At 43.3% G+C, this 15833-nt stretch overlaps 1 protein-coding gene across 1 annotated transcript in view; it reads left to right on the forward strand.

The window, feature by feature from the left end:
• The first annotated feature begins 7935 nt into the window (after positions 1-7935).
• Positions 7936-15833, forward strand: part of JAG1 (jagged canonical Notch ligand 1) — a 77458-nt gene continuing 69560 nt past the window's right edge. Inside the window, exons 1-2 of the mRNA XM_033938333.1 lie at positions 7936-8509; positions 9012-9317. Of these exons, the coding sequence (XP_033794224.1) occupies positions 8432-8509; positions 9012-9317 (384 nt within the window). The 5' untranslated portion in view covers positions 7936-8431. The remainder of the gene's footprint in view (positions 8510-9011; positions 9318-15833) is intronic.

Genomic DNA, 15833 nt, shown 5'->3' on the forward strand with positions numbered 1-15833 from the left:
AATGTTAATTTACGAGGGTCCACTGAAAAGTTCACAGCCCAACCAATAAAATTGGGGCAGTCTCCATCGAGGGCTATACACATGGAGGGGCATAATAAAAAAAAACTTCTAAGTCCCTTTTTGGCCTCCCCAGGCAGTTGAGTTTTCAAGATATCCCTAATGAATATGCATGAGAAAGATGTGCATACCTGTCACTTACATTATATGCAAATCTCTCTCATGCATATTCATTAGGGATAGCTTGAAAACCCAACTGGCTGGGGAGGTCCCCAGGACAGGGTTGAGAACCACTGCCTTAGGCTATAGGAGGGGCAGCCACGATCAGCTCTGCGAAAACCCAATCGGAACTTATATCTGTTTTGACTTTGTCTAAGTCAAAACGTATAAGTTCTGTCCAGGCAACCTCATCAAACTTTCGATTATCACTGCAGGACGACTAAGTTTGGTTGACCCACTTCCCGCCCTAACCACTCCTCGAAAAACACCCCTTTTCGCTCTGGATGCACAGCGGCAGTCAGAGGCCTAAAATACCTCTAGATCAGGGGTGCCCACACTTTTTGGGCTTGCGAGCTACTTTTAAAATGACCAAGTCAAAATGATCTACCAAACAATAAAATTAAAAAAAAACCACAAAGCACACTGTACGCATAGAAAATGTTAATCATCATTCCTATTCCAGGGTTTTTCAAAGAGGTCAAAGCAGATGACTCTATGCACTATCACCTCACTAACAACTATACAAAAACAGACAAATACCCCCCTCCCTTTTTACTAAACTACGATAGCAGTTTTTAGCGCAGGGAGCTGCGCTGAATGTCCAGCGCTGCTCTCGACGCTCATAGGATCCCTGCGCTAAAAACCTCTATTGCGGTTTAGTAAAAGGGGACCACAGTGTAAAACATAGACAGCAGATATAAATTCAGATACATTTTGATCACTAAATTTAAAATAAAATCATTTTTCCTACCTTGTCTGGTGATTTCATGAGTCTCTGGTTGCACTTTCTTCTTCTGACTGTGCATCCAATCTTTCTTCCCTTCTTTTAGCCTGTATGCTTCCTCTCCTCCTGACCTCATTCCCCCCCCCAACGTTTTCTTCCTCTCTCCCTGCCCTCTATTTCTTTCTCTCTTCATGCCCCCTTTCTTTTTTTCTGTTTCTCTTCTTCCCTTGTCTCCCTGCCTGCCCTCTTTCTCCCTCCCTGCCCTCCTCTAAGCCACTGCCACTGCCACTGCCATCGGATAACAGGCCGCCGGCCAAGCTTTCCCTGCTTCGGGCCCACCAGCATTCCTCTCCCCGACGTCAATTCTGCCGTTGGAGAGGAAGTTCCGCTGGCCAGAACTTCTTCGACGGCAGAATTGACGTCGGGGAGAGGAAGGCTGATCGGCCCAAGATCGACCTATTGGGAGAAATGCTGCCGGGTCCTGCCTTTGAGGAAACAGAAAGTAGGCAGGACCTGGCAGCAAGAAGAGCAAATCGCAAGCTTCGCTGACCTGTCTCCCGCTTTAGCCCACGAACTGGGCTGTAACATGTGCGTGCCGGCTTCCCTTCTCTCCCCCCCTCACCCCGCCCCGACATAACTTCCGGTTTCAGAGGGAAGAGAAGGGAAGCCGGTACAAGCACACGTTAGCCCCCCGGAGCATAAGTTCTTCAAGCCGTTTTTTTTTTTTTAATGTTGAGCAGCAGCGGCAGCAGCAGAATTCAGGAGTGGGCTACTCAGGAGGGGAAAAAAAGAGAAGGGAAGGGAACCCGCTCTGCGATCGACTGGGGTCGCCTGAGCAAGCAACCTGTCGATCGCGATCGACGTATTGGGCACCCTTGCTCTAGATCAAGGGTAGGCAAATCCAGTCCTCAAGAGCTGGAACCAGGTAGGTTTTCAGGATATCCACAATAAATATGCATGAGATAGATTTGCTTCTCAAGGAGGCAGTGCATGCAAATCCATCACATACATATTCATGGTGGAAATCCTGAAAACCTGACCTGGCTCCGGTTCTCGAGGACCGGAATTGCCTACCCCTGCTCTAGATACATCTAAAAACCTTTTTCCATTTTCGTCACTTGAACGACCTGTCTTATAGGTCGTCCAAGTGCTGATTTAGGCAGGTTTTTAGACGTATTTTTGTTTTGATTATGAGCCCCTTAATCCAGCAATTTTCTACTTTTTTCGTTCCTTATTTTTCCAATGGAATGAAAAAAGTGGAAAATCACTGGACAAACCTCCTCCCCCCTTCCCTTTTACAAAATCGTAGTATGTTTTTTAGCGCTAGCAACGGTAGTATTAGCTCCAACACTCATAGAATTCCTATGAGCATCGGAGCTGTTACTACCCCAGCCAGAGCTAAAAAAATGTGTAAAGGGGGGGGGGAGCAAGTATATAGCCCTTGATGGAGACTGCCCCAACTTTGTTGGTTGGGCTGAGAACTTTTCAGCGGCCTCTCATACCTCGTAATTTATAGAGGCATCATTCTCTCCAACAGTTATTTTTTTAAATGAATTGTATGGTAGCAGGTGAATATATTGTGGGGTCTGGTCAGTAGAGATATTTTTAATGTAGTGCACAAAATATGCAAACACACTCACATATTTATGCCTGCTTATGACCGTTTTGCCTTAAATGGTTTATTAAATAAATGGAACTTTGAACCTTGCTTACAAGTAGTTGTAAATTTGTGCATTTGCACTCAACTGGATGCTCATTTTACAAAGGCATGTACTGTGCCTATGCCATAATGTTATAAATTCTCCCCTTTCTTCTATATTGCACACCATCAACTACTTTGATCCTCTGTCAACACCTGAAAAATTTGAAAGAGATTTGAAGAAGGAAATGCCTAAGGGTTAGAACAGTGGGCTGAAAACGAGGGAAGCCTGGTTTAAATGCCACTGCTGGTTCCCTGTGATCATAGACAAGTAGCTTAAAACTTCATGATCTCAGGTACAAACTTACTAGTCAATATTCAGGAATGGAAAACAAAGAAGAAAATGTTGTAATGCCTTTGTATCGCTCTATGGTATGGCCACACCTCGAATACTGTGTGCAATTCTGGTTACCGTATCTTAAAAAAGATATAAAAAAATTAGTAAAGGTACATAGAAAGGCAACAACAAATGATAAAATTAATTGAACAACTTCCCTATGAGGAAATCAGCTTGGAGAAGAGAAGGCTCAGGAGGGATATGATAGAGGTCTATAAAATAATGAATGGAGTGAAAAGGATACATGTGGCTCGCTTGTTTAATCTTTCCAAAAATACTAAGACTAGGGGGCATGCAATGAAGCTTCTAAGTAGTAGATTTAAAACAAACCGGAAAAAATATTTCTTCATGCAACGTGTAATTAAACTCTGGAATTCATTGCCAGAGAATGTGGTAAAAGCAGTTAGCTTAGAAGGGTTTAAAAAAAATGTTTGGATAATTTCTTAAAAGTCCATAAGCCTTTATTGAGATGGCTTAGGGAAATCCACTGCTTATTCCTAGGATAAGCAGCATAAAATTTATTTTACTGTTTGGGATCTTGCCAGGTACTTGCCATCCAGAATAGTTCATCACGGCCAGTAGTCTACAGACCTCCGACTCAATCGCAGCAAATTGATAAGGATCTGATTGTGGATATCCAAAAGTTTGGAAGGAAAGAGGAGATGCTGCTGTTGGGAGATTTCAACCTGCCGGATGCGGACTGGAATATTCTGTCTGCAGAATCGGAAAGATATATTAGTGAAAGGAGGAAGATGAAAAATGGAATTGCTAAACTAAAAGATGCTGGGAACTGATATGTGGAGAGTGATGAGGAAAAAGCAAAATGTGCTAAACAAATACTTCTGTTCTGTGTTCACAGAAGAAAATCCTGGAGAAGGACCGAGATTGTCTGGCAAAGTTACACGAGAAAGTGGAGTAGATTCTGCGCCGTTCACGGAGGAGAGTGTTTATGAGCAACTTGAAAAACTTAAGGTGGACAAAGTGATGGGACCAGACGGGATCCATCCCAGGATATTAAGGGAGCTCAGAGAGGTTCTGGCGAGTCCTATTAAAGACTTGTTCAACAAATCTCTGGAGATGGGAGTGGTTCCTGGGATTGGAGGAGAGCGGATGTCGTCCCTATTCACAAAAGTGGTCACAGGGATGAAGCGGGAAACTACAGGCCGGTGAGCCTCACTTCGGTTGTTGGAAAAATAATGGAAGTGTTGCTGAAAGAAAGGATAGTGTACTTCCTTGAATCTAATGGGTTACAAGATCCGAGGCAACATGGCTTTACAAAAGGTAAATCATGCCATACAAACCTGACTGAATTTTTTGATTAGGTGACCAGAGAGCTGGATCGAGGGCATATGCTAGATGTAATTTACTTAGATTTCAGCAAAGCCTTTGATACGGTTCCTCATAGGAGGCTGTTGAACAAACTTCAAGGGCTGAAGTTAGGACCCAAAGTGGTGAACTGGGTTAGAAACTGGCTGTCTGACAGATGCCAGAGGGTGGTGGTTAATGGAAGTCGCTCGGAGGAAGGAAAGGTGAGTAGTGGAGTCCCTCAGGGTTCAGTGCTGGGGCCGATCCTGTTCAATATGTTTGTGAGTGACATTGCTGAAGGGTTAGAAGGAAAAGTGTGCCTTTTTGCAGATGATACCAAGATTTGTAACAGAGTAGACACCGAAGAGGGAGTAGAAAATATGAAAAAGGATCTGCAAAAGTTAGAGGAATGGTCTAATGCCTGGCAACTAAAATTCAATGCAAAGAAATGCAGAGTAATGCATTGGGGATTAATAATCGGAAGGAACCATATATGCTGGGAGGTGAGAAGCTGATATGCACGGATGGGGAGAGGGACCTTGGGGTGATAGTGTCCGAAGATCTAAAGGCGAAAAAACAGTGTGACAAGGCAGTGGCTGCTGCCAGAAGGATGCTGGGCTGTATAAAGAGAGGCATAGCTAGTAGAAGGAAGAAGCTGTTGATGCCCCTGTACAGGTCACTGGTAAGGCCCCACTTGGAGTATTGTGTTTAGTTTTGGAGACCATATCTGGTGAAGGACGTAAGAAGACTTGAAGCGGTCCAGAGGAGGGCGACGAAAATGATAGGAGGCTTGTGCCAGAAGATGTATGAGGAGAGACTGGAAGCCCTGAATATGTATACCCTAGAAGAAAGGAGGGACAGGGGAGATATGATTCAGACGTTCAAATACTTAAAGGGTATTAACGTAGAACAAAATCTTTTCCAGAGAAAGGAAAATGGTAAAACCAGAGGACATAATTTGAGGTTGAGGGGTGGTAGATTCAAAAGCAATGTTAGGAAATTCTACTTTACAGAGAGAGTGGTGGATGCCTGGAATGCGCTCCTGAGAGAGGTGGGGGAGAGGAAAACGGAGACTGAGTTCAAAGAAGCGTGGGATGAACACAGAGGATTTAGAATCATAAAATAATATTAAATATTGAACTAAGGCCAGTACTGGGCAGACTTGCACTGGAACGTGCTACCAGAGGATGTGATTAACAGGAGCACGCTACAGGGGTTCAAAGAAGCTTTGGATAGGTACTTGGAAGACAAAGGGATTGAGGGGTACAGATAAGAGTAAAGGTAGATTATAGGGATGGGATTAGAGGTAAGTTACAAAATTAATCAGGGACCACTGTTCAGGCACTAGGCCTGATGGGCCGCCACGGGAGCGGACCGCTGGGCGAGATGGACCTCTGGTCTGACTCAGCGGGGGCAACTTCTTATGTTCTTATGTCTGTGTCTGTATATGGCCGTTTGGGGGAGGATGGACTGGAGAGGGCTTCAGTGGCTGGGAGGGTTTAGATGGGATGGAGTAGGTTTTATCAGAGATTTCTGCAGTTGGAACCCAAGCGCAGAACCGGGTAGAGCTTTGGATTCTAGCCCAGAAATAGCTAAAAAGAAAAAATTTAAAAAATTTAAATTAAATCAGGTTGGGCAGACTGGATGGACCATTTGGGTCTTTATCTGCCGTCATCTACTATGTTACTATGATTGCAGATAAAAGGCCAAATAGCCCATCCATTCTGCTCATCCACAATCTCCTCCTCTCCTTAAGAGATCCCACAAGCCTATTCCACACTTTCCTGAATTCAGACACAATCTTTGTCTCCATCACCTCTTCTGGGAGACTATTCCACACATCTACCACCCTTTCTGTAAATAAAAAAAAAAGAAAAGTGCTCCCTTAGATTACTCCTGAGCCTATCATCTGTTAACTTCATCCTATGCCTTCTCATTCCAGAGCTTCCTTTCAAATGAAAGTCTGGCCTCATGCACATTTATGCTACATAGGTATTTAAATGTCTCTATCATATCTGTCCTCTCCCGCCTTTCCTCCAAATTATACATATTGAGATCTTTAAATCTGTCTCCATATGCCTTATGACGAAGACCACTGACTGTTTTAGTAGCCTTCCTCTGGACTGACTCCATCCTGTTTAAATCTTTTTGAACCCTTGGTCTCCAGATGCCATTTCATATCAGAGGACACCACAGAAGAGCAAGATTGGCATGCCCAGTCTGGACAATTCAGATTCTTCTGCTTCGGGTCCCAATACCAGCCTACACTGTCCCCCAACTGTGGGAAAGTATTTTCCGAGCTGTATTACATATCTCCTATTTAGAAAGCATAAGAGCAGCCGCCACTCTAGCTTTGGGTGACCTGACACAGCTAACAGAGGCTTTCGATTTGGTGTGAATTCATTTCATACGGCACTGCCAGCGGGAACCAAGCACAGGCAGCGAGACTCTATCGCTTTGATCCTGGCTATGCCACCCAGCTAGCTGAAGGTGACACCTAGGGGTGCAGTTCCAGGAGACTGCCTGCTGCAGACTGATGCTAGAGGAGTATATCAGCTCATTATTGAGTGCTGGTATGTGACTGTAGCTGTTACAAAGCCCAGCAGAGCTCTTATCTGATTGCCCTAATGTTAATTCAGCCGATTAGACTTAACTCTCAAAACATCTGGGCGGGGAGAGATGTGTTTGCCCTTTCGTTGAGCAATTGACGAGTTTAAATCTTGCTTCCTAAGGTTCCCACGACGTTTTCCTTACTAAAGGAAGAGGATAACTTTGCAGGAATGCAAGTGGAACAGCTGAAGTTAAACATACACTCCACTTAATCCGTTTCCCTTAGAGATAATTTTATTGGGTGCCACAGAGCAAATTCCACCTATTTAATTTCGCATTTCAGAACTGGTATTTTTCTAAGGATCTTCTCCGCACAGATAATGCTTTGTAATTAAGAGACCATCTTTAATTGCTTTGTGTTTTCAAGCTGTGCTGCAAGGAGTTTAGCTTGAGTGGATTTTAAAGGGCGACCCTCTTAAGTCTAGCATATGGGTATGCTGTTATTTTAGAACAATTATAATAAGCAAACACGTCTTTTAGGGGTGTTGTGTTTTTTTTTACATACATAACTTTAAGAGCTACCAAGAATTCATTGAAAGTTGCTTTCATCTTGAAAAAACTACTTTCGGTTTTCTGAAAATGAAAGGAACTTTCAATGAATTCTTGGCATTCATTTAGTAGAGAATGCTGATTTTTTTTTTTTTTTTAATCTTATATAGGGTAATAGGGTTGGACTGAAAAACCCAGGCATTATACAAAAAAAAAAAAAAAAAAAAAGGAAGACGAATACTTGGCTTATTCATTCCTGTTTACACATCTTGCTATAGTATAGAAGCCATATTTCCTGCATTCCAATTTTATTTAGCAAATAACAAATGCATAAATAGGGAAAGAAATTAAAGAATGTCATTCCTAAATCTTCTGAAGCAGTCTCGAAAAAGTTAATATCCCTCCTCCTCCTCGCCTGCCAAGTATTTCTCCCGAGGCTCTTCTCCTTTTTTTCCGGGGCTTCCTGGTCAGGCACGCAATCCAAAGAGCTGCGCTTTGCTTCGGTCTTGTTATGACGGGAGCTGATTTCTGCCTCTTTGCCTGCTAATCCCCGCTTCCCCTTTGCTACCTGTATTTGCTCATCTCCTCCCAGCCAAACCGCATCCACTCCAGCCCCCACCTCAAGCGGCTCATGAAGGGGCGTGGCCTATTTCCTCTACGCCCATCTCATGAATATTAAATAGGCGCATGCGCCGGCCGCAGCTCCTCCTGCTGCTGGAGCGTAAGATGAAGCAGTCACTCCTTAGGTATCGCAGACGGGCTTTCAGAACGCGCTGTCTGATTGTGTGTTTGATCGAACGGTTGCAGGAGATTTGCAAAAAAAAAAAAAATAAATAAAAGGATCGGAATAATAATAACCCCCCTCCCCCCGAAGGATACAGAATAATAAAAGGAGGCCGGCTGCTTTGCATTCAAGATCGGCAAGCTATAGAAAAGCTTTGAAAAGTGTGTTGTTTTCCACTCGTGCATGCTCAAATCGGCGGAGTATATTAGAGCCGTGTAGCGGCCGCAGCCTTAGTGTGTGTCCAAGCAGCAATTGCAGGAAGAAGGCATGCGTTTACGAAGGGGACCAATCTTTGCCGGGTTTCCTTTACGACTTATCACGGTTCTACTATGTTTGCGGGCGAAGGTACGTTGCAATTTGTGGCTCGACTCTGCACAAAATGAACTTTTGTACTTTGGAAGAAATGCAAGCGTTGATAACAATCGTTTTGAGCTTTTCCCCAAGTTTCTTGGCGTTGAATTTCTCTTCTTCTTAAGATGTAGCGCAGCTGTGTGATTTGTTATCCTAGTGCACCGCATGCCTGCGCGTTCCTCGCGGTGCAGTATTTCGATTACAAGCCTTTGTAGCGAAATGCATTGCCATTTTCAGGTTCTCGATTACATTTACCGTGCAGATTTCTAGCACGGATATGCAGTAGCTCCCTAATACATTCTGGGCAGTAGTAATTCTTTAAAGTTAAGTAGTATAGTTTTTTGGGCTTTTTTCCTAAGCATTATGACTGAATGTAATTCATTTTCTCCTTGCCTGCTTTTCACTTTGGAAGCGCCTGATAACTTGCCCGTGTTCATTTCTTTGCTTTTTTTTTTTTTTTTTTCCTTCCCCCCCCCCTTTTCTTTTCTTACAACAGGTGTCTCTCGCTTCGGGCCAGTTCGAGCTGGAGATCTTATCCATGCAAAACCCGAACGGTGAACTGCAGAATGGGAATTGTTGCGACGGCCCCCGGAACCCCGTGGATCGCAGGTGCACTAGGGACGAGTGCGACACTTACTTTAAAGTTTGCTTGAAGGAGTACCAGTCCCGAGTGTCGGCGGGCGGGCCGTGCAGCTTCGGCACCGGCTCGACCCCAGTCCTCGGAGGAAATACCTTCTCTTTGAAAAACAACCGGAATAACGACAAAAACAGGATTGTGCTGCATTTCAACTTTGCCTGGCCGGTGAGTTAAGGAACCTCCCGCAGATTTACGCCCTAAACGTTCGGCTATTCTGAAATGCTCAGGGTTTGTGGAGGGTGGGCAGGACTAGATCGGCCTGGTTGGGGGGGGGGAGCAGAAAGGTCAACTATAAGCCTGAAACCTCATAAAAGGAGTACAGACTTTTCATTTTGGTGCACATCTGCAGTTAATTCATCCAGGTTTTTATTCCCTTCTTTGCTGAAAGCGCTTCTAGGAGGACTCGGGCTTGCTGATTCAGAGAGCAGTATGCAGATTTTTGTTTGGTCATGCGCTCTGTCAAGGGATCTAAAAGGCTAAGTTTATTAAGGGTCGGTACATTACGGAGGGGGGGGGGGGTCATCCGGTAAAAGATCGTTTTGCTTCCCGAGGTAAAAAGCTGCTTTAAAGCGTGGGAAGTTAAGTGTTGCGGGTTGCAGGCGCGCTTTTTTTCCCCCCTCGCTCCGGGGTGGGGGGAGGGCAACCGGGCCCAGCAGGAGGGGGAGTGGCGGGAGCCGCCAGCCGCCGATTCCCCTTCACTCGGAATGACTCCGAGGAGTACGAGGAAGAAGCAGTGGGCCGGATGGACGCCCCTCCCCCTTCGTTTCCAGCGCCGGCCAGATGTGTTTCCAGGCCCTTCAGGGGAGGCGCCGGTCGGCCATGTGCTAGCAGCAGCACCTGCAGGGGATTGGGAAAGTACAAGGCGCTGCTCAGAGTGAGTGCCATCAGGTTGGGGGGGGGGGTGTTATGGATTTTTATCTAAGGTCAGAAGGTTAAGTCTTTACCCAACCCTTATAGATATAATGGAAGTGACAAATTAGACTAATATAGAAATCCTTATCGGCTTCAGGTGAGGGGGTGGAATGTCTGTTTATCAGGCTTGTAGTTCAGTTTATATGCTGGCAAAACTCCTGGGTAAAGAGGAGCCCTGTGTGTATAAATCTGCTTTTTTAAGTCGCCTACTGTACTGATTTGATTGCTGAAATCAAGGTGCAGCTTGACTTACTATGGTAGTAAGCTATCATTCTTGATGTTGACTCACCAGTAGCCTGGCACTACCACCCTGTGGTCAGGTACAAGCTTGTAGCTCAGGTGATTTGATTTATGAGCACACTGGATGACATTTCATTAAAAGAGCATCAAAAGCAATGTCCTATAGAAGAGGATGCCTTGTGCGCCTTCAGTACATCGGGCTGATTTCCTAAGCTGCAGTTTGGGAAATAAGGTTTTGTTTGAGGAAGATTCCAGCACAGAGCACAATAGTGCACTTCAAAAAAAAAGCATTCTGTGCTGGAAAGCAAGAGTCTGTTTTGCTTGAAAATAGATAAAGTGCTTATCAAACGTGCCATCAAAGAGAGGAAGGAGTTTATAAATCCCTGGTATTTTGAAGTGCTGCCAAAGCCTGCAATGCCTCTGTTGTGGTGTTTCACTTTTATCAAGGGCAGGCTCATCCAGGATGTCTAAAACAAATGTTTGGGTTAGAATGTGCTTTTCTAAACTTTCTCCCTCTGTCTTCATGATATTAAAAAAAAATAATAATAATTTGTCTAGATAAATGACCTAGTGGAGGCTTCGTCTGTTGGGACTGCTTTAAAGTGTATAAGAATCCCATTTCTATTTTTCATTGTAAAAGTGCAGTTAGGGTATCCATAATAATCTGCTACCCTTCTCTTACTGAAAATGATGACAGGCTGGTTGCTTTGTTGGTGCTGTGGTCACCAGGAAAAGTACCTGATGGCCTGCTTTCGCATGTGGCAAAATTTTGAGTCTTACACAGAATTCGGGCATTCTTCAGATTTTGTGGTTAACTTCTAAGTGGAGCACCTCCTACTGTAGTGTCAGGAGTACAAGGGGGGTGCTGAAAGTCCTCCGCCCATCCAAGAGGAGAATGATGTGGATATGGTTCAATCAATGATCTGAATTAATGTCTAAACAGAATTTCATTTCTACAAATTGGCACTTAACCAGAATAAGGCAACGCTTCTTTCAGCTACAGTGGCAAAATAATGCTCAGAATTTAGAAAGTTGTTTGGTTGGGCTGAGAACTTGTCGGCACCCCCTTTTATGTTGAAGGGGAATCCGGAAGGTTTTCCTGAGTCAAGGCCAGCATCAACATACTAATTTATGTTGGTTAATGGCTATGATGCCACAGGCATAGGCAATTTTAAGTGCCAAGAAAGCCTTGATTTTTGCTGAGTAGCTGATGTTATCCAAGAAGACTGTGCGGCCTACCAAACAAGTAGCATTGTGGAGCTTCCGCCTCCAAATCTAAGCTGGGAATTTCATTGAAATTCTTGAAGTACAACTGATCATTCATGGTGGGTGAATGTGACCATTTCTCTTTATCTGGTCTGTGGCTTTCTTTGCTTGGACTTCTTACATTCGGTGGTCTATAAGGGCTTTGTTACCTTGGTTACCTTTTTGACATCTCGCTTTCACGCGCCTTTAGTTCATTGTTTTAATTCTGTATCCAGACTTATCAGAAGAATAAGCCACTTTTTTTTTTTTTTTAGTTTTGAAGGAGTGTCAGGTGAACATATTTTGTGATCTCTTCCATTAGGTGTCGGTGGGCTGAAATGTAGAAAGCTGAAAAATAGTGGATGTGTAGTAAGGGTCCTGCCATAAAGTCCAGTAAGGGGATGGATGGGTCAAAAGAATAGTCAGCCTTTTGCCTCTGGATTATCAGCTCCTATCCCAGCTTAAATGGCTCGTATGAAATCTGCTATGGAATAAGACAACCAGCTTAAGTGTTCACATAACCGGCTCTTCTCAGGTTTCTGTGAATTCTCCTACACACCTGGTCACTGATTTGACAAGGATGTGAGAGAGAGAACTTAACATTCATATTAGAAGTGGTATAAGCAGTGCATTTTCAGGCCCACAGTTTATCCCAGCCTTTATTTGTGATGTAAATTGTGTGAGGCTTTCCAGAATTTTTTAAAAATGGTTTTTTATTTGTATTCTTAACTAGATCGGTAATATTGCATGTTGGTATCTTAGGGGGAAGTTATCAATATGAAGTTTCATTAAGAGTGTTATTGGTAGTGAGCTCTCGTGTTTAGCACAGGTCCCAATTTATACAATGAGACCCCCATTACCTGGGGGTTAACAGTAATATATCAACATAGGCTACTAACTTCCCCTTTAGTGGAGGAGTTATCGAGTTCAGACTTAACACTCAACAACTTATGCTTTCCCAATGGTGCAAATGAGTGTTTTTACATAAGGCTTTCGTTGATGGGATTCTTTGGTTGTTGGAAGCTCGTGAATAAGTTGCAGTTCACAGGTCATTTGAGACTTGATTTTCTGAAGACATTGTTTTTTTCACTCCCTATCCTCAAGGGCCACAAACAAGCCAGGTTTCAGGATAAACCTAATGAATATGCAGAGGAGAGAGCTGCATGCTTACTGCCTCCATTACACGAAAATCTCCTGAAATATGACCCATTGTCAATTCCTCTAGGACTAGGAGTAAGAATTACTGCTCATAAGGGTTAAGGGCCTGCTCTACTAAGCTTTTTCCCAGCTAACCGCAGGTTCCATGCATATTTATTTGTTTGGATTTGAAATGACCGCCTTTTAATGAAGAGATATTGGTAACCACTTATTGACTGTAGACAAATATTTCTGAAGTCTGGTCCAGTGTGGTGGGTCATATAGGCTGCATTCATGGCATCCTCAATCTTTGCTGCCGTTTCTTCTAGTTAGTCTAATTCAAGCTTCAGGTAGCTTACCAGTGTAATTATCCTGAGAAACACAGGAATAAGCTGATTTCAAGTACTTTACTAGTGATTAGAGCACTTATTAAAGTGCAGTACCGTAATAAAAATACTCTTTAAAACTCATGTTAATTTCACTGTTGGGGGAATCGGAAAAGTGACTTGTAACATTTTGAGGTTTTACTTATATTTTAATGCTTCTAATGCAGTGTTCTTAAATTTTGTAGTACATTATATTAGAGGCCTTTTTGAATGGCACGTCCTCTCACAATCATATTTTGAAATCTTAAAAGGGTGTTTTGGGCTTAGTTTTGTGTGTGTGGCCTTTTACCTCATGGAGGACATTGAATACAATCATTTATCATTCAGTCAACATCCATTCTTATTCACTACTAGTTAAGACATTATCACCTGCGTTATCAGTGGTTTCCTCCCTTGCAGTTTGCATTTAAAATTTAACAATTTCAATCCCACTCTGCTGGCAAAGTTCCCAGAAAAGCTCCATTCATGTTCTGGGTTTGACGTGGGATGGAGAGGAAATGGCCTCTGATGTTCTTATCTGAGGCCTTAGCACGTTCTGAGCCTAGGCCCACATCTTAGCACACCTGTTCAGCTTTTTTTTTTTTTTTTTTTGGGGGGGGGGAGGATAGTTTTGTTTTTGTTTCCTGATTTTTGTATTTCATTTGAAAAAATAATATAAGTTTTTCTGATTAGATTTGATTTGTAAGCAAGCTTATTTTTTAAGAGTTGTACTCTTAAATTTTTGTGGGGGGTGAGAGCTGCCTGTTCTTCCTCCTGGCTTTTAAGCATAATTAGAACTGTGGTGGGATCTGATGTGATTTTTCATTTGCAAGACGGGGCTTCCCAAACCTGTCCTAAGGACTCCATACTAACTGGGTTATCAGGATATAATGGATATCTGCACTAGACCCCCCCTCCCCCCATGAGCGTCAGGAGTTGCGCAGAACATTCAATGTGCCAGATAACGACGCTAAAAAATGCTTTCACAGTTTTGTGAAACGAGCTGGGGGGGGGGATAAATTTCCCTGAGAAATTTGTATATTCCTGGTCTTCAATGCACCTGTGTTCTCATTGTGGAGAACCTGAAACTGCCTGTCTGTGGGAGTCACCATGATAGACTAGGGGCAAAATCTTTTGATCAGGTCTTACAGTATATGTGTATATATAATACAAATAAAATAATCCTTTCCTAACATGTCTGCCCCTTGCACTTAGAGCCCTCACAAAGGGGTCCTCTACCAGAGCTGTGCAATCCTGGGCCCTAAATCCAGGCTATAGGCATCATTTTTTGGGGAATCTCCCAGAGGAAGTAAGATGCTGAATCTCTAACCCCAGCCAGTCATGAGCATGGAAATATTTACCTAGAAATGAAACTTTTTGTCTTCAAATGACGATGAGCTATCACAAGGACTGGTGGAGAAGGGGCAGCATGCTGAAATTGAGAGGTACTGTATATTGCCTTGTTTTGCAGTGGTAGAAGGAAGGAAATCCACTTGTGCTCAAATATACATTTTAAGTGCCTATCTGTAATCTAGGAAATATGTGCCATCATAATCTATATTGTACTCCTGCATAGCCCCTTCAGGGTCCCCAATACGTCAGGAGGCAAGTAAGTTCATTGCAGAGATACCAAGCAAGCATGTATGTCTCCATTTTCCCACAAACCAGCCAGAACGAACTTACTGCCCTGTGTTGGCAGAAGGAAGAATAGCTTGATTGGCTGTGTATTCTCTTCAAAACTGCTTTTCTGAGCCTCAGCATGTCAGTGTTGAACAGTAAATGTTTTTGTGGTTGTAATTTAAGAGACTTCTTACAAACCAGTATTTTTTTTTTTTTTTGTGGAAACTCTTAATTGGAAAAAAAAATCAAGCAGTGAATCAAAACTGACAATATCCCTAGAGCAGGTTTTACATTTTAAGTTTGCAGATACCTTGTTGGATTTTATTTTTTTTTTAATATAATATATATAGTGTGGAATTTTTTTTTATATGAGAAAATTGCTGCAAACTTGATTTGAAGAGTTTAGATGTGGGTGTGAGTACACTACGGGGGTTCAAGGCAGGATTGGATAAATTCCTGAACGATAGGGGGATTGAAGGATACAGATAGAGGTAGAGATAGGTTTTAGACAGAGTATGGATAGAAGGATAAAAGGGATTAGAGAAGGATCACATTACAGGTCATGGGCCTGAAGGGCCGCCGCGGGTGCGGACTGCTGGGCACGATGAACCTTGTGTCTGACCCAGCGGAGGCAACTTCTTATGTTCTTATGTGTGTCTGTTGCAGCAAATGCTAACCAATGTAGGCCCAAAGGCCTTACAGGGTAAAGCTTCACTGGGTTGTCTTCCAATTGTATGTCAAGAGATGCTAGAAAACACTCTTGCACATTACATTCCATAGCACGTCTATAAAGAGGGAAATGTTGGGGCAGTGAGTCTGCAGTTTTGTTTACACTAATTTTGTGTTACTGATATTCCCTTTCCCTGTGCCTTTAGTGAGCTGTAGTGGCGCATGTCTTACTCACTGACTCATTCACTCATTCCCCCAAAGTGGGACACAACCAAAATAGCATGAACACTCCTTTCCTCTTACTGCCCCTCCATTCCTGTATCCAGTTAGATTGTAAACTGGCCGGGACATATAGGGAGAAATACTTAGAGTACCTGAATGTAAACTACTTTGAATAGAAGTGGTATGCAGTACTCCCCTGATATTCGTGGGGGTTCCGTTCTAGGAACCCCCGCAAATTTTGAAAAACCGCGAATACAGTTTGTAGACAGGG

This window comes from Geotrypetes seraphini, chromosome 3 (assembly GCF_902459505.1).
Source record: "Geotrypetes seraphini chromosome 3, aGeoSer1.1, whole genome shotgun sequence".
NCBI lineage: Eukaryota > Metazoa > Chordata > Amphibia > Gymnophiona > Dermophiidae > Geotrypetes > Geotrypetes seraphini.